General features: G+C 32.7%; 2 protein-coding genes across 2 annotated transcripts; both read right to left on the bottom strand.

Annotated features, from left to right (window-relative positions):
* Positions 1 to 634: 634 nt before the first annotated feature.
* On the bottom strand, positions 635 to 1996 carry LOC131034185 (chitinase 2). The gene is made up of 2 exons (XM_057965575.2): positions 1790 to 1996; positions 635 to 1681 (listed from the first exon to the last, which is right to left on the bottom strand). The coding sequence occupies exons 1-2, from the start codon at positions 1854 to 1856 to the stop codon at positions 852 to 854; spliced, it is 897 nt and encodes a 298-aa protein (XP_057821558.2). The 5' UTR covers positions 1857 to 1996; the 3' UTR covers positions 635 to 851.
* Positions 1997 to 14550: 12554 nt separating this feature from the next.
* Positions 14551 to 15778, bottom strand: LOC131034176 (chitinase 2). The gene is made up of 2 exons (XM_057965567.2): positions 15685 to 15778; positions 14551 to 15570 (listed from the first exon to the last, which is right to left on the bottom strand). Exons 1-2 carry the CDS (start codon positions 15749 to 15751, stop codon positions 14741 to 14743), a joined length of 897 nt encoding a protein of 298 aa, XP_057821550.1. The 5' UTR covers positions 15752 to 15778; the 3' UTR covers positions 14551 to 14740.
* Between the last annotated feature and the right edge of the window lie 3424 nt (positions 15779 to 19202).

Genomic DNA, 19202 nt, shown 5'->3' with positions numbered 1-19202 from the left:
ATTTCATTTTGAGAGAATTTTCAGGAGTTGTACAAGGGCAGGTGGGCTACTGGAAACCAATCTTGTTGCCTTAATAAAAGTGGGATTCCCTTTGGCTCTCCTCCAAGAGTCTATTGTTATAGTGCAAGGGAATTTTGGAAGGTTCTAGTTGAGTGCAGAATTGACTTGAAAGGAAAATTGACCTAGTTTTATTTAGCAATTTTTTGTAAAATATTAATTTATAACTAGTATTTAGAAAAATTATGTAAAAGATATCTATAGGTATTATTATTAAGATAATTAGAAATAAATAAAATCTTATTTTTTCTTTTTATAAACAAATTAAATCCAAATCAAATCTAATTTCTTCTTTATATGATTAGCAAACTTTTAATTTTTTCTACAAGAATTATGTGAATCCATTATTGAATATCTATGAAATAAATCTATGACATTAATTTTCAAAATCTAACAAATAAAATAAATTTTAAATTTAAACAAAATATTTTTTAAATGCTAATCTTTTCTATCTCCATCATCCATTCTCCACTCCCAACTTTTTTTTTTCTAAATCTAATCACATTTATAATTAATTTACAATAAAGCGTCAAATTAATAAAATCGACGCAAAAAGTAAAATTCCAAATGCAATGAATGCTCTCTAAACTTTTCTTTATTTGACAATACGGAGATACTATTCTTCCTTTATTTGGATTAAGAAATTACCCTTGCTTTAAGGGCGCACTACAAATATACATATCAAATGCCTGTTCACACCATGGATAGATGCCATCTTCCCATTCGTTATTACAAAAAGTATTGCAACATAATAAAAATTACGATTCGAAATGCATTGGGAAGCGGTGATCAAATCAGGATCCCTGGAGAAGAGCCTGAGCTTGCGTTTCGTACTGGAAGCTGCCATTGGCTTTGGAACTGTCTGCACACCACACAAAGATTCCTTGGAGCTTGCCAGAGTCCTTCAGTGTTTGGCAAGCGTCAAAGAAACCATTGGCAGGCGAAAGCCCTCCACTGCCACCGGTAGTGAAACTAGTCAACACTTTCCCACCACTGTAACGGGATTCCTGAGCGTTAAAATAGTCGATAAACTGGGACACGGTTGTGCTTGAATCGTAAGCATAGAATTGGAAATTCACATAATCGATAACATTGCTGTACTGGTTCCAGAGAGCAGTGTAATGGGTCTGCACTTCTTCATTGTCGAAGGGAGCGATGGAGGCAAAAGAGATGACGTTGTTCTGCTTCAATTGAGTTATGAGCTGCCCAATACAGGAAGCAAATGTATCGGCATCTGAATCGTCGAAATGCTCGTAGTCGATGTCAATCCCGTCGAGATGGTATTCCTGGATTATGTCGGTGAGAGAAGAAACGGCGTTGCTCACCCACGACGACACAGAAGTTGGCTTGAACTGGACAGGGGCGCCTTCCACGGTGTCCCCGCCTAAGCTGAGAGCAACCCTAACATTCTGGTTTTGGGATTTTATTGCCTGCACGGCGCTCGGGGTCAGATTTTCGCTATCCCAGAAAATGTTGAACTTCCCGTCTGTGGGATCGCTTGATGTGGTGTAGTCGATGGCAAAGGCAAGAATGAAGTCGACCTGTGTGTCCGAATTGATTGGCATGTCTGAAAATTGGACGCCATTATACAACGCACCTATGTATTCTCTGAAAACCCCAGCACCTGCACAGCAGTACTTAAATTCAATACATATAAAACTTCCTTCTATATAACTGAAAATCATTCATAACTCTAGTTAAAAACATTATTGCAAAGATTAGCTTTCCTCACCCATTGATCTGGATAAACCCAACAGTGAAAAAAGCATTAGCAGAAGGGCTGAGAAAAGCTTGGCCATCAGAACAACTTATTGTTTCAGAAAAAGTGGAAGGTGAAGTGGGTCAGTGCAATCACCAATGACCATGCAATTTACAATCTCAATGAGTTGGTCTGTTCTTACCATTCTTAAATATTGTTTAGTTGAATGGTTCAAACAATAAAATTTGAGTCAACTAATGAATTCGGTAGAGATAAGATATAAAATTGTTATTGAAATTGAATGGCTTCTCGTGCTCCACATCCTATTCTCACCCTCTGGATCCAAAACGTGTTGACCATGTTGCCTACAGTAGAACCGTGTTCGAGAGCAGAAACGTAAAGCAAAAGTGTCGTGAAATACTTTAAAAGCAAGTTCAAGAGAATGAACTGTCTAAAGTGGCGTAAATTTACTGTATTGTAGGCGACGGTGTACATGCAATCCAAGCTCTGTGGAATGAATCTGTACCTTTGAAGTTCGATTTGAATGAGTCTTCTCCGTGTTGTTCTAGAGCTTTTCTCGATAGCGTTATCGTCGATTGACCAAATAATTTAATCGATGGCGTGGTCAGTGATTTAATTGATCTAACAAATATTTGACTGAAAGCGCAATTATGATATTATCTAAAGCAAAGAAAAGTAACCAATCGGAAATCAAATTAAAAACTATAAACAAAGACCTCTGTTATTTTTCTGTGTTTGTGTGCCCCACCTCTTAAACTCAACTTGCCCTTTTTCTTTACGTTTGTTGGCGAATCTTCTTAATTTATGGCCCATTTACATGTAGGTGGCGTGCGCCAACGGTTTACGCGTACCCGTTGTACTGTTCGCTTTGCGTTTCAGGGAATTGGTGTTTCGAATGATTTGATGTTTCTTATGATCCCTATTTCCAAATTTTAAATTCCTATTCAAATGATTTTTGTAAGCCTCTGTCTTTTTTAATGTTTATTTTTTATTTTTTTTATTTTGATTATTAGTAATTTTTTTGTGGAAATATAGGATATTTATGCATCTGTTGGATGCAATTTTGGTTTTCAATCAACTAGGGTAGAGGACCTAATAGTTGTGCACCCTAACTTCGCATTTCTCAAAACCATTACAAAATTAAATTACTACTCAAATGATTTTTGTAAGTCTCATGCATGCACACAATATAAATATTTAGAAAATTATGAAAATTTTGATAAAATAATTATTAAACATTTATTCTAGAAAGCAAATAAGAAAGAAAAAAAAATCAGAAGTAAAGAAAATGCTTATTAAACATCCATAATTAAAATCCTTCGCAAGCATGATGGTCAAACCCTCTCATAACTATGGCGAACAACGCCCATGGTTTTAGAACTGCCTTTAAGTACCCCAAACACTGGTTCTTGCAGCCGATGATAATTCCTTGCGTCCACGAAGTAAGGCTTTGAAGATGAAAAAGAGGTTGCTAATATCATCTGACTGTATGTGTGCCTTCTCAATGTTTACTTCAATCGTTTTTACAGATTTATTTCGGCCTTTTTGATAGCTTTTATCGACTCATCTAAAAGTTGTCACTACAACACATTGGCCCGACGGAGTGTTTTGATAACCGCTTCATGTGTCGAGAACTGGTTGTGAAACCATTACAAAATTCCAACAAGATTTTAATTTGCTAACTGGGTTATTTATTACATTCTAGCAGGGATTGAAGCAAGTAAAGGATTACCTCTTCTAAGGGTATGGAGTGAAGCATTAAAGGATATGAACCTCTGAAACAAAAATCCATGATTTCATATTTTTCCTTTTCTCTTCATGACTATTGATTTTGCATCAATGGCTTCCGTGTTTTCATTGAAAGATTGAAATCCCTTGGTAGCTATGAGGGTATCGAGTCCGAGGATTGGAGGTAATCAAGAACTCCAGATGGAATAGGAAATATGAAATAGTTCCAAGTTCTAAATAACTTTCTAAAGATTTCATTAAAATGGTTCATAATTGAGTGAATTTTCAGAGGAAAAGGAGGTTGCCGATAACTCAAGAACCTTCAACTAGTTCTTGGTCACAATAAAAATGTCGACAAAGTCATTTTAAATTTCCTTTAAAAGTGTTCTTAGGGATTTTGGGGGATTTAGGAACTGTTGGAACTTGGTAGAAGATTAGGAATCGTCGAGGGTTCTCGGTAGGATTGGAAAAAGAGAAATTTTGAAGATTTTAACATAATTATATGTGGATTTTAAAATGTCAATAAAGAATATTGGTAGAAAAACTCTAGCAATGTGAGGTTTTATAAGATTTTTTGAATCGAATCTATTTCACTGCTTTTGGCAATCAACTTTTTAAACCAAAGAAATGGTACAAAGAAAAATATAAATATTTTAAAAATTCATTTAAACTCATGAACTTGCTTAGTAAAGCATCGGCAACAAAGCTATTGTAGAGGTGGACACCAACACGAGGTTTGAATTTTGGAAGCCCCTATACAAATAAAAACCATTTTCTACCATTTTTTATATGTGCAAGTTTAGACCCAACAGTGACTATTACAAAGAGTGTAGAGAAGATAGTTATAGGTTGCAACAAACTTCTAGCAAATGAAAAACTATAGAATAATTTACCCAACACCCTTGTCCTACTATTTTGAGCTAAACCTTTGGGATACAATATTTTAAAGCCTAAAGTGTTGGTCTCCATTTAAACTCATGAAGTTTAAATTCATGGTTATTGCCCATGGATTCATATTTTCTTACCAAAACTTTTCATATTGTGCATAATAACACAACAAAATTCCCTTCTAAATCATTTTTCTCCGACTCCTATGAAATTTTATTTTCATTATTTCTATAACTCACCTCATGAATTATTAAAGTGTTATTATCTCATCAACTAAGAGACATACTAACCTAGAAACTTATTACATTTGGAAATATGAAATGATTATCACCCCATTAAAAACATTTGGTACCATCTTTCATTTATTTTGATATTTATTATTTTTATAAATCTTAGTAAATTTGATAACCACTCCTAATATTTTGACTAATCTAATGGATGCTTCATGGTAAGACTCTTATAATTTTAGGATAATCGGGGAAATTCTGGTTAGTAAGTACTCAACACAAAGAGTTTGGATGCAAAAGTTTAAATTTTTATGAGTTTTAAAATGGGGCTAATAGCTAGCTATCTCTAACTGGGGACCAAGACTAGAAAGAATGTAGCAAGATCTTAGAAGTTTTGGTAGAAACGTAATGCCTTAAATTCATAGGGAGACAAAGTCACATGAACTAGTAGAACATGAATAGAAAAGAAAAACATGATGAAAGCCAAAATTATGACATGACAAAAATAATAGAAACTAAAATAAATAGATACAATATAAAATCTTACCTAACATCAACTTATCCAATGCTATACTGTACTCCATTAAAAGAAAAATGACAATATTCTAGTGTCATCAATTGTATACCCCGACAATTTAACAATAGGTTTGGACCCATTGTGGTAGTTATGCCTAATTTATGCTTGATTGTGATTAGTTTCAAAACCATTTCTATAAACTTGGTTCATTCCACTATTCATGACCCTTCAAATGCTCATTTTTTGGGATTATGGAGTTGGACACCCCTCTCTAGGCATTTTGTGCTCAACTTTTAAAGAATGAAAGTTGACTCTACAAATAGTGATAATTTACCCTTTGTTCTTAGCCTTCACCAAAAAATAAATTAGAAAAGGTATAATTTGAATATAAATACAATTGCCTCCCTTATTCAAATATTAACAAGAGAAAATAAGATTTGTATTGTTCAATCAAGTAATTAAAGTACAAATATACATTCAAGGAGCAATGAATTCGAGGATACAACTTTGTCATAGCAATCATGATCAACTACATTATGTTTTACCATGATGAAAGAAAATACTAATATGTTGGAAGACCTCACTCCATCACATAAGGTCTTTTATGAGATTCCATGCCAAGGGTTTCATACTTGAGGTAATATTTGTCAATTTAATTTTTCATTAATTGTTAACCTCTATCTTCCCTAGAAAACACTCTTTTTCATCATTATAGCTATTGTGGAGATGGACACTAACATGAGGTTTGAATTTTTCAAGCCCCTATACAAACAAAAACCATTTTCTACCATTTTTTATAAGTACAATTTTAGATCTAATAGTGACTATTACAAAGAGTGTAGAGAAGAAAGTTGTAGGTTGCAAAAAACTTCTAGCAAATGAAAAACTTTGGGATAATTTACCCAGAACCCTTGTCATACTATTTTGAGCTAAACCTTTGGGATACAATATTTTAAAGCCTCCTGACTACATTTCAAATCACCTTCTTTAGTTTTAGACATTTTCAAACTAGAAAACCCAATACTAATGTGTAACACTTTTCACTCCAGATTTTAGATCCTGGTTCTTCTCTGTATCTCTAGAACCTAGTTCATTATAGACACTTCATTATCTCAATTCTTTTACAAGAAAGGGATATAATCCAAGAGTTAAACTCACCTATCAAGATTATAGTTGAGCCTTTTTGTGTTCCAATATTACAAATAGACCATTGAGATCCTTAGATTACATTAATTTATGAGATCTTTGTCCCATATATTTCATTTTGTTGAACCCAATGTCTCAGCCATTTGCACATCTTCAGATTTAAGAAAATAGATTTGATTTACTTATATATATTCCTAATTTAGATGCATTCATTTTTAAATTTATTTCTTACATACATCTTTTGAATTACATAAATAGTTAATCACATTATTTCATATCAATTAATAAATTATTTAATTAATTACACAATCATTATTTCATATTATATTTGCATTAAAACTTGTGTGTTAAGCTAAAACATTTCCTTCATCTTCTAGCTTTCTTCCATTTCTTTCTAGGAGAAAGTGTGTGTTATTTAATCTCATACTTTTTATGAGTTTTGTAATTCATTGTTTGAATTCAAGGTTCTTATGATAAGAAGTTATATAATCATGGCTTCTCATGTTTTAACTAGTGTTAGTAGTGAGCTAGAACCAAATGTTGACTTTTTCCCATCAAGAAAATTAGGAGAGAAATAATCAGATAATCCAATAGACATATTCCCTTATATACAATTCCCCTCATGATTCCAATTATGAGGATGACCTTGTAATTCAAGTGTCTAATGAACAATTGAAGAAGCTAGATAAGAAATTGTAAGGATTTCAACAATTTTTAGCATAGATCACTTGGTTGGAGATGGAATCCCCCTGATTAATAGTGGGTGGATATTGATATAAAGTAAGTCACATGGTTTGGATATTCTATGTAGAAAACATCTCACATTGGATGAAAACACTATGACTATAGCTAGTTGTGTAGAAGTTCTTGGATATAGTGACCATCTATACCAAATGGAGATGAAAGTAATGATGCACATGATGGTACCTTCTATTCCAACATTCACTTCTTTCACCATGTCTACTAATACAAAAAAGGTATGTCATCCATATTAGTTTTGGGGCTAATCCGATTAATTTATATACCTATTTTCTAAGATCCTCTACTCTCCATTTTGCTTCTCAAAATTCCTAACAATCTTCTCCACCTCTCATTTACCATAATGTTCCACCTGCCCACCATAATGTATTACCACCTATAATTAATTCTAATCCACCTTCACATTCCAACTTGTCACAAATCAATTTACCTCATAATTTCATTAATAACCGATTGTTTCATAGTGAGATGCCACATTTTGACAAATACAATAGGAAATGAGATACTAGAAAGTTCATGTTTTAGTGTTTACTACTTTATGGAGAAATTTTATTCTTGAGGATTCTCTTTGTGCAAACCTCTTTACTAGGTCATTGAAAGAAATGGCTCTCAGTTAGTTTTGATCTCTACCTAGAAATTAATTTCACTCTTTTTGAAAATTCGTAAAACAATTTTTTAAAATTTTAAAAATAATATTGGAGCACAAATAACATTAACTTATTTGATGCATTGTAAACAACATGTGAAAGAGAAAGTGACTAATTTATAAAAATATATTACTTTGCATTTCCAAATTTCTTATTTTCATCTCGATGCTAATGCACAAAGAATTCTTATTAGATATTTATAATTGCCATTTTTTAATCTATAAATTGCAGCAAAAGTTCTGGAATAAGTTTATTAATAACAAAATTGAGTATTACATCGTAATTTTAATGTATCCAACTAATGTCAAAAAAATAGTAGCCATACTACCACATTAGAAATCTTGTGACACAATTGTATAGAGTTTAAGATCACAACCCCAAAACCAAGCACCCTACAACCCATTGAATAGATCATTTTCATGCCCAACCATTACCAAAGACCCTTTGAAAAACTATAATTTGAGAAAAATTATCAAGGGTTGGGATGGAAAGCGGGTGAAACAACACCTTCCTTTGATGAAAATCATATAAACTATAAATCCTAGAGGCCAGGAAAATAATTTAAAAAGCATTAGCTTTCTTTCTAGTAAAATTTGGTTGAGGGGACCACCCTTGCAAACTTCTCTACCCACAAAATATTGTCTTCTTGATCAATATCGATCACATGGTGAAGAAATTCTCTACTAATTGTAGCTTTTTGGCATCGACAATCCAACCCTTGTGCATCCATATTGAGCAAAAATGGTTGTTTGACCACCACCATCCCAGGTTGGAACAAATTTGGGATGTCTCGAATCCAATGGATGCCAATTTTAGGTTCAACCAAGACCTCCATATATATTTCATTCAAAGAAAACTCACTCTTAAAAACCTCTTATTGCAAGAACAGATTTTGCATCTTCATTTCACCTAGATCCAGAAGGGAAGAAAACAAGCAAAATGATAAAGGGAAGAAACCTATAGCACATCCTAATCAAAACTTATAAATTTTCACTAATCATTTACTTTCCCATTTCACAAACATTATAGAGACAAATTTTAATTACATAGACACTAATTTCAAAACTAACCAAGTGTAACATTTAGTTAATGTGTATAACCTCTCCCTTAAAAAGAGAAGCCTAACATGAAGCTTTAACCTAACATTACCTTAACCCAAAGTGTTAACTCAATTCATTACTTGATGGATCACTATACATTATGACTAAAATTAATGAAAAACTCATCTATGAGGTGCTCATTGGACCAATATGCATTGTAAATAATACAAGAGTTTCTCTAGCGATATGAATTCTATCATGACACTAATGATAAATCTAAAGTGTTGGTTAAGGTGCATGATGGTTTCACTTATTCTACTATTGGTTTCATAACCTCTCATGTTTAGGTTGAACCTACAAGATTAGATGTAGCATTTACCATAACTCCTACCTTAGACCAATTTGTGTAAAGTTGGGTCACCCTCAACTCACATTAATGAAAGCAGTCCCTTCTATAGTCAATTATTTAAATTATTTTTTTTAAGATCAAGTGAATACACTATTTAATAGTAGGTTCCAAACCTTCCTTAGATTTGGAAACTTTACTATTGACTAATTTTGGCTACAAACTCATCAATCCATTTCATCTCAAGAAGATTATTTATTCCTTTCCTACAAAGCAATTAAAGTAATGAGAATAGCTAATTTATCCTTAGACACTTCCTCAAGTCCCACTTTGACTACTATCTCTAAGAATCTTATGATGTCTATGGATATAAAAGTAACTCTTCTTGTCTCATACCTAGAGAGTGAACCACATATTTGACAAGGAATCCTTCCCCTTCTTAGAGTGTCTAATGTGTATTGTCCATACTATAAAGTAAAATGAAGTAGATTCCCAACACCATCTATGCATCCTCTTATTTATCAAACCATATAGGTTCCTTCCATTCTTAAAGAAAAGGAAGAAAAAGAATGGATGTATGTATATAGTGAATATATGTTATAAATATCCAAAACTCATAGAGAAACATATAATATGATTCATACAATACAAACATATGAATTCTATATGATCATATAGATTTCATATAGTCATATAAAATTTGGTATCATTGAAAAACTCAAAATATTTTCTCCACCCTTTGAAATGTAATTGTTATTCTCATTTAACACTAAAAAGATTTAATTTTATTTTTAAAACACACCTCATTAGCATAATAAATTGTAAGACAAGGGGGTGACCCATGTAGTATAGTGGTTAAAATACTTTCTTAGTGATACTCCCACCAACGTTCAAATCCTCACTAGGTTGCTATGCTCATAGGCTTGGTACTTCTGTTGGGTTGGTGTGCTCGTGGATTTGAACATCAATAGTGTTCGGTACCTTAAAAAGAGCCCATTACCAATTAAAAAAATTAAAAAAATTATGAGACATGAACTATTGGACAATCCTAATTTGAAAGATTAGATGAAGGGCTAGTGATTCCACGTTGGATTGACTAAAATATATGTAGAAAAATTGAAAAAAAGGTTGAAAAATAACAAAAAAAAAAAAAAATGATCATTGTATATAAAAAAATCACATAGACACTAATTTTAAAATTAACCAAGTATAACATTTAGTTAATGTGATAGAACCTTTTCGTAAACAAGAGAATCCTAATACGAAGCTTTAGCCTAACATTACCTTCACCCAAAGTGTTAACTCAATTCATCACTTGATGGACCACTATACATTATCACTAGAATTACTGAAAAATCCATATGTGAGGTGCTCACTGGATAGATATGCATGGTAAATGTGGTTAGAGAAGAGTTCCTTTAGCCATATGAATTGTATCATGACACTAATGATAAATCTAAAGTTTTGGTTAAGGTACATGATGGTTTCACTTGTTCTACTATTGGTTTCATAACCTCTCATGTTTAGGTTGAACCTAAAAGCTTAGATGCCACATTTTACATAATTCCTACCTCAGACCAATTTGTGTAAAGTTGGGTCACCCACAACTCACAATAGTGAAAGTAGTCCCTTCTATAGTCTATAATTATTTAAAAATTTAGTTTGAAGTGCAAGTGAATACACTATTTAATAGTAGGTTCCAACCCTTGTTTAGATGTGGAAACTTTACTATTGACTACTTTTGGCTACAACCTCATCAATCCATTTGATCTCGTGAAGATTATTTATTCCTTAAATAGTTCCTCGAGTCCCACTTTAACTTTTACCTCTAAGGAACCTATGATGTCTATGGATATGAAAGTAACTCTTCTTGTCTCATAACTAGAGAGTGAACCACATTATTGACAAGGAATCCTTCCCCTTCCTAGAGTGTCTAGTGTGTATTGTCAATCCTATTAAGGACAACAATCTATATTCCCAACACCATCTATAAATCCTCTTATTTATTAAACCATAGAGGTTCCTTCCACTCTTAGAGAAAAGGAAGAAAAAGAATGGTTGTATGTATACAGTGAATATATGTTATAAATATGTAAAACACATAGACAAACATATATTATGATTCATAAAATATAAACATACAAATTCTATATGATCATATATATTTCATATAATCATACAAAATTTGTTATCATTGAGATGATCAAAATCTCTGCCCCACCCTTCAAAATGTAATTGTGATTCTCATTAACATTAAAAAGATCTAATTTTATTTTCAAAACCACATAGTTAGGATAATAAATTGTGAGAGGAGAACTACTAGACAGTCCTAATCTAAAATATTAGATGAAGGGCTAGTGAGTCCATGTTGGATTCACTAATATATATAGCAAAATTGAAAAAAAACTTAAAAAATAACAAATATTAAATAAATAGCAAAAAAATAACAAATATATCAAAAAATATTCTCTCTATCTCTCTATATTGATTATTTTGGGAAAAATCTCATATTGTTCCACTGGGCTCATTGCTTAGTCTTAACTCTGATTCCCAATAGTTTTTTTTTTATTTGTTTAAGATTTTTTGTGTTGTACCTAAGTTGCATTGGTGTAATTTTGTTTCCCCTCATTATTTTTTATAATGTAATTTGTTCAATCTAATAATAGGTTGAGGTCCTTCCCCACTAACATTGATAAAAAAAAATTCAATATAGAGAGATTAAATTTTCTAGAAAATCTCAAATAGAGCTTATTGTAGTGACTTTCTCATTGATGAATGCATGATTAGAGCCAAACAACATAATACTTTATTTAAAAATAATCAATTTTGAGAGAGTGAACAAGTTCTTAAATATTTGAATGTTAAAAATGATGATAGGAAAGGGGTATTTATAGAATTTAAAAAGAAAAACCAAATGAATTGACAAGGATAAGATAAGATACTTTGAGTTACTCAGACTAATTGTGGAGTCAACTCAAAAATATGAATTTGTCATTTTCAACTCCTAAGAGGATAATTATTAAATATGTAATTTATTAAATAAATAAAATAGAAAAAAATTAATTCAAATACGAAGTTAACAGGTGAGAGACAAAGTCTCCATTTCAAAGATAGAGATAATTGGTGAGATAAAAAAAAATTCTAATTTGAAGATGAAGTTAACTAGTGAGGTGCAAAATATAAATTTTATCTATTTATTGAAAATGGATAATTAATGCACATAGATTAAATAATAATATATTTCTTAACTAAAGGATAATTAGAGTGTCACAATATTGATATGATAAAAGATAAATACCAATAAATTATTAATTAAGGGTAAATATGATAAATATATCATAATAGTATGGTATAATAATTAACTAATGATAAATAAGAATATCGTTATAAGAATATAAAGCTACATTTAAATATTGATGTTAGAGCATTTGAGCAAGTGAACAATCTACATTGTTAAAATATTTGGGTTTAGGTTTTTATTTATTAATATCAAGGTTAATGTACATTTGTGGTTGAGTGGATTGCCATTGTTGTCATTTCTTTGACAAAATTTCATGTTTGATTTAGTTTAAATTTTTATCAGCTATCTCTAGAGGCATAAATAAAAATAAATTCTCACATCTATCATCATGGAGGATGGAAGGTGAAAGATGTAGTAGTGAAAGAAAAAATGAGTGCATTAGAAAATCAATAAAATCTGTGAAACCAACCATTTAAATACATAGAAATAAGAAATGTGAACTAAAAGAAATACATTTGTGTATTATTTTGGTGTTGTGTTAAAAGAAAAACTCATATTATATACTTCAAATGTGTTAGCATAGAAAAAAGAATGCTCAAAAGGAAGAAAAAAATGCTTCTCATGCAAAAATCCATCTCAAAGTGAGAAGATATATTGCATGATGGAAATTCTCTAGCCTCGAATTCCTCCAACCTACAAATTTTGAATGCTCAAAGTACAAACTTGTGAGGTTTCATCCCTAGTCTTGGAGAAAATCTAGTAGACAAGTAATTCTCCTTAGAAACAACTTATTTCACCTTTAGTACTTGTCTATATAATGTGTTGTAATCATCCTTTCTATGTGGAGCTACATAAATTTTTGGGTTTTTTTCACCCTCAAAGAATTTCTCCTTAGTCTTCTCCTTATAGCCTTCTTCTCAAACATCTATAAGAAAATTTATCATCTCTAGCAACAAAATGGATTTTGAAAAAAGTTGGTTGGTTGCAAGTAAATTGTCATAGATTGTGGTCAAATTTATTACAAATTCTTTATATAGTTAAGGTGAATTTTTAGGATGGTTTCATACAAATTGCCTTCTATTCTCATTTCACATATTCAAGCCATAATTTATAAAATGGGCATCATCATTTTAATGTCTCAAGGTCAATCAAAATTGGATCTTCATACAATAGGATATGAATAAAGGGAAATATTTATAATTATTTTCTCTCTTAGTAGTGTAAAGCTTCTAGCATAATTAAAAATTTTGGAGTTAAAAACTCTTACCTATAACTCTTTTTTCTTATTCATCATAAGTCCACTTTCAAACTTGGCTTGAAAAGAATAAATATTTGAAGAGTTGATAGAACAAATAATATTATAGATTTGTTTAAATATGTATGATTGATTGAAAAACATAACAAATTTGGTCAAACTTATTGATACATAGATCAACACCTATTTTTCTATGAATAAATGGTAGTGTTTCTTTCTCCATAATTATAATCCCTTAGCACTTATCACATCATTGAATAGGCTTTAAAGAAAATTATAATCTTGATAACATCTTATTATATTCATTTCTAATGTTAGTTTCAATCTCATACTTTTAAAAAATCTTTTTCATAAAGTCATTTCTTATCTTGTAATATTTAAGAAGATATATTTAAGAACAATCTCAATAATTAGGATGATTGTTCATCAATTCTATTAATGTAGAATATATAATAATATTATTATTTAGTTTTAATTTTAACTATGTTAATTTTAATTAAATTAATTTATTATTTAAAAAAAATAAATTAATATTCATACAATTTTTATGTGTATTGGTTATGACTAAGAAAGTATATGATAATTATATAGTCTTCTATTAATCTTATAATAGGCTTCATTATGCTTGACAATACAATTCTTTCTCAATAATAGGTATACACTAGAATCATTGATCACATAATAGGTGACATTAATTAAACCAAGATACAATTCAGTCTAAGATTAGGCCATATGGCCACAATACATGTAATGGAAAGAAGTGAACATATTTAAAATAGAATTGTATTGATCTTTCTTCTAGGTCTCTTATTTGACTATATTGATTAGACAACAAACCAAATAAAAAACATATACATATATTATCTCCTTAACTATCTTATTTCTCAATTATTTTCTAAGTCCAATTTTATTTAACATTAATTAACATTTAATATTTAAAATCAAATTCAAATCATTCTATTTGCTCTTTAATATTTCCGTTGTTCCAAGCGCACCACATAAATATTAAATCAATGTTTTACATAATGGAGAGACTATTCTGCCATTATTTAGATTAAGAACTTATCCTTGCTTTAGGGGCGCACTATATAGATTCAAGTGCTTGTTTACACCATGGATTGATGCTATTTCCCCATTCGTTATTTTAAAAGTACTTAAATGCAATCAGATCAGGATCCCTGGAGGAGAGCCTGAGCTTGTTTTTCATACTTGAAGCCATTGGACTTGGAACTGTCTGCACACCACACAAAGATACCGTGGAGCTTGCCAGAATTCTTCAGCGTTTTGCAGGCATCAAAGAAGCCATTGACAGGGGAAAGCCCTCCGTTACCCTCTGTTATGAAACTAGTCAACACTTTCCCGCCGTTGTAACGGGATTCCTGAGCGTTGAAATATTTGATAAACTGCGAGACAGATGTACTCGAATCATAAGCATAAAATTGGAAATTCACATAGTCGATCACTTTGCCGTACTTGTTCCAGAGAGCGCTGTAATGGGACTGCACTTTTTCATCATCGAAGGGAGCGATGGAAGCGAAAGAGATGACTTTGTTCTGCTTTAATTGTGTTATGAGCTGCCCAATACAGGAAGCAAATGTATTGGGATCTGAAAAGTCGAAATGCTCATAGTCGATGTCGATGCCATCAAGATGGTATTGCTTGATTATGGCAGTGAGAGAAGAAACGGCGTTGCTCACCCATGATGACACGGAAGATGGCCTGAACTGGGCGTAGCCATTTCCCACGCTGTCCCCGCCTAAGCTGAGAGCAACTCTAACGTTCTTGTGTTGGGATTTAATGGCCTGCACGGCACTCGGGCTCAGGTTGTCGCTATCCCAAAAAATGTTGAACTTCCCATTTGTGGGAGAGCTTCCCGATGGGGTGTAATCGATGGCGAAGGCCAGAATGAAATCAACCTGCGTGCCGGGATTGATTGGCATGTTTGTAAATTTAACACCGTTGTATAATGCGCCTATGTATTCCCTGAATACCTCAGCACCTGCACAATAGTACACAAATTCAGTATATGTAAAAGTTCCTTGAACGCAACTAACCATTCATACCTCTAACTAAAAACTTTCTTATTTCATTGCAGAACATTAGCCTTCCTCACCAATTGATCCGGATAAACCGAGGATCGAAACCAACATCAGCAGAAGGGCTGTAGAAAGCTTGGCCATCAGAACAACTTATCTCTTCAACTCAATTGTTTGGGGATAATGCAGTCACTAATGCCCGTGTAATTTATATAAAATTTGTTTGAGTCGGTCTTCTACTATTACTCGTGAGTGCTCACCATGTCAATCCACATCCAGTGTTGACTATGCAGAAGCGTGTTCGAAAGGCAAAGGTATAGCGAAAATCTCGTAAAATGCATCGAAAGCACTTTAAAAAGAGTTGCCTAAAGTGCTGTGTGTTTATTGTCAAAAGATGTAAGTAACCGTGTACGTGCACTCCAAGCTCCGTGGAATGAATCTGCACCTCACAAGATTGGAAAATTGGACCACTCTCTTTTAGGTCATAACCTCAAATCTTATTGAAGTGCAGAAGTTTAGTGAAAAATTGACTTGAATGGTTCTTCACGTTCTTCTAGAGATTTGATCGAGTGTTATCCTGGGTTGACCAATTAATATTGTTTCCGTTTCCACTGATGGCTTGGTCATTGTTTTGCAAAAATAATTCGTCCACGGCTCTATTGCAGCAATGTATTGCGATTTCCTTATCTACTTTTTGAGATATTATCCAAACCAGAAAAAGCAACAAATCGGAAGTCAAATAAATGACTATAGGATAGAAACTACTCTTATTTTATCGGTTTATGGTCCATTTGCATTTACTTGCGACAACGACATGCACCCGTAGTTTATCTTTATACTGGTGAATGCACTGTCAATATTTGTTTTATCTCAGTTTAGGTTAGTGGTTTAATGATTTTCTCGCAGTACATGATTTCGGACTATTTCACGTTTCTTTTGATTCCACTTTCTCATTAAATCTTGGATACAAAACTGAAATTACTATCGAGCTAAACAATAGTAATCATCAGTTACTGGTTAATGATTTCCATTTAATGATCTAGGTTTAATTTGAGTATCGAAATGGACCAGGTCAACTATGTGGGGTAGATTTGACCATCATCCTTCAAAATTTAAACTGGGTAGAAGCCAGCTACCTTTAAAATAATTATGCTAAGAGTCGTCTAGAGTGCCATACAATTGTTGCTAAACTTTTTGAATTTTGAGGGAATCCAACATTAATTTTCCTGTTAACAGTTGAGTTGGCAAACAACAACTCTTTGGTGGTCTGCGCCAAAAGTCTCCATTTATTTGTATGCGAACAGTTTCATTAGTTCTCCAAAAACTTCTCCATTTGTTTGTAACGGCTGCAAGCGATGCGTATTAACGATTGACATTTGTAACGGACGCAAGAAATGTCCACAAACTCCTAGACAAGTTCGGCCTCTTCCTTCGTGACCACGCATTTCATATTCAAATGCCCATGTTTCTCTCTTCTCCTCATCACATAATCTCTTGAATTTTATACGAATTACTCTTTCAAAGCGCTTGTTGGCTCTGCTTTTCCGACTGCGATTCATGGACCTGGTAAATGCTATGAAAATTGACTTATGGGGGTCTTTCCGAATTGTGTAGGAGACTGTGCATTGTTAGAGCATCTAATTCTGTCCCACAATGCCTTTGTAGGTCTAATACCAGAATTACTGGCCCAATCTTAAAAATCTATAACAAATGTATCTTTCTGCCAATTTTTTATCAGGTTCAATACCATTGTTTGTCGCATGGACAATAGCTTCTTGTCTCACTATGGATCGTTGGACTATGGCTTTCCATCGCGATTGTCTCGCGGGGCCAAAATATTGCTTCTACGGACTGCAAGTGGAATCAGCTTAAAGGGCAGCATGGTGATGGGAATTACACTACTATTACTCATGCCATCAACGATACTCCCAACAAAAAGTGAAGAGAGATTTGTGATTAATTTTACCGGAGGAGTGTATGAAGAATATGTACAGATTCCCAAAAACAAACACAATGTTATACCAATCAGAGATGGAATGGATGTCACTATGATTACCGAGAATAGAAGTGTTGTGGATGGATGGACTACATTTAATTCAGCAACACTTTATAAGTTACTAAGCGGTTTCTCTCTCTTTACTTTAATAACAACAACACATTACCTAGTTTGTAAATAATACAACTATGTTTGGATACGTTTGTGTTGAAAATGTAGTTTTTAATTTGTCATCCTACACTTGAAGAATTGGAAATATATGCAGCCACAACTAGGAAAGGTTGTATTGCACAAGACCTGGGGCAGTAAAGCACCCAAGTCGTTGTTGTGCGAGTGGGAGTAAATCTGCCAGCTTTCTACCAGTGCATTTTGAGGGTTGATAAGGTAGTTTTCATCAAAGCTCTTAATTTGCAAAATAAAGAAGCTCATAAAGGCTTTAACGTAAAGTGCAAATTGTTCGGGAGATTTCGACACCATGACCTCATCAATTTCATGTGTGTATTTTTTTACCTTGGTTTGAATATTATTCTTATTATTATTATTTATGTGGTAAACACTAGGTAATAAATGGATTGAATTAATATAGTCAAATAAATAATAATAAACATATAGGAAGATTTCACGAAAATAAAACAAGAAAGATGTATGGAGCATGTTGTCAAGGAGGAAATTTAACATCTTGGAAAAGAGAAAATAGGCCCACTTCACTTCTCTAAATTGGCGTTGTAGTGAGCCAGGAGATACAAACTAGTAACGACCCAAACCTATAAGAGGAATTTATTGGATAGAAGGTCTATCAAACTACTTACCTCGAAAGGATAGGCCACAGAGACTCTCTAGTATCCACTGCACAATCTCTACCCAAGGAAGTGTGCATGGGTATAGGGCAATAGGATGGCACACTGTCCCATATGGATAGAACACAAAGATGTACATAGAAAGTACATAATGACTAGATTACAAAATCTAAGATGTTCTAAATTATACAAATGTAGGAAAATAACAATGTTAACAAGAGATAAAAGAAAGAAAAGGCTTACACAATCCCATGCTTGAAGCTTCTAGTACAACAACTCTTCCTGTAACAAAACCTACACACAAACAAGAGAAAAAAATGTTGGAGCTGCATTTGGAGGTCTGTCATAGTTAGACCCCGCTTTGGTGTTTCCCCCTCCACAAATAGCTAGATAGGTAAATAGATGAAAACAATTGTAGAAGGGAAATGAAGACAACAATAAATATGGTAAATGGATATACAAGGAAAAAAAGAAACTCTCCATCCACACTTGAAGTGAAGGGATTTCCAAATGAAGAAGAAAAAGAATGAGATCATCTCCACAACACCAAGATAGTAATCATCTAAAGCACAAATATCATAATGAGAGAGAGAGAGAAAAAAAATCATGAAATGGAGTGAAGAGTGCTGAAAATTGTAAGTCAAATGTTCTGGAGAGTAAGAGAAGTTAATTGTAATGCTCCAAAGCTTGATCCTAGATGTTACATAGTGAAGTGAAGCTCTAAGAGCCAATTATGCAGGCTAGAATTGAAATTTATGTTGCTGCGCACATGAAAAGGCCCTACGAGCTTTGCCAATTGCAA

Source organism: Cryptomeria japonica, chromosome 1 (genome assembly GCF_030272615.1).
Source record: "Cryptomeria japonica chromosome 1, Sugi_1.0, whole genome shotgun sequence".
Taxonomy (NCBI): domain Eukaryota; kingdom Viridiplantae; phylum Streptophyta; class Pinopsida; order Cupressales; family Cupressaceae; genus Cryptomeria; species Cryptomeria japonica.
Note: the sequence above shows the minus strand (reverse complement) of the source record. Positions and strands in the feature narration are given on the sequence as shown.

Coding starts and splice junctions, on each gene's coding strand:
- LOC131034185 (XM_057965575.2), bottom strand. CDS start 1,856: ATGGCCAAGCTTTTCTCAGCCCTTCTGCTAATGCTTTTTTCACTGTTG. Junction 1,682..1,789: donor GGGTTTATCCAGATCAATGG/GTGAGGAAAGCT, acceptor ACTGCTGTGCAG/GTGCTGGGGTTTTCAGAGAA.
- LOC131034176 (XM_057965567.2), bottom strand. CDS start 15,751: ATGGCCAAGCTTTCTACAGCCCTTCTGCTGATGTTGGTTTCGATCCTC. Junction 15,571..15,684: donor CGGTTTATCCGGATCAATTG/GTGAGGAAGGCT, acceptor ACTATTGTGCAG/GTGCTGAGGTATTCAGGGAA.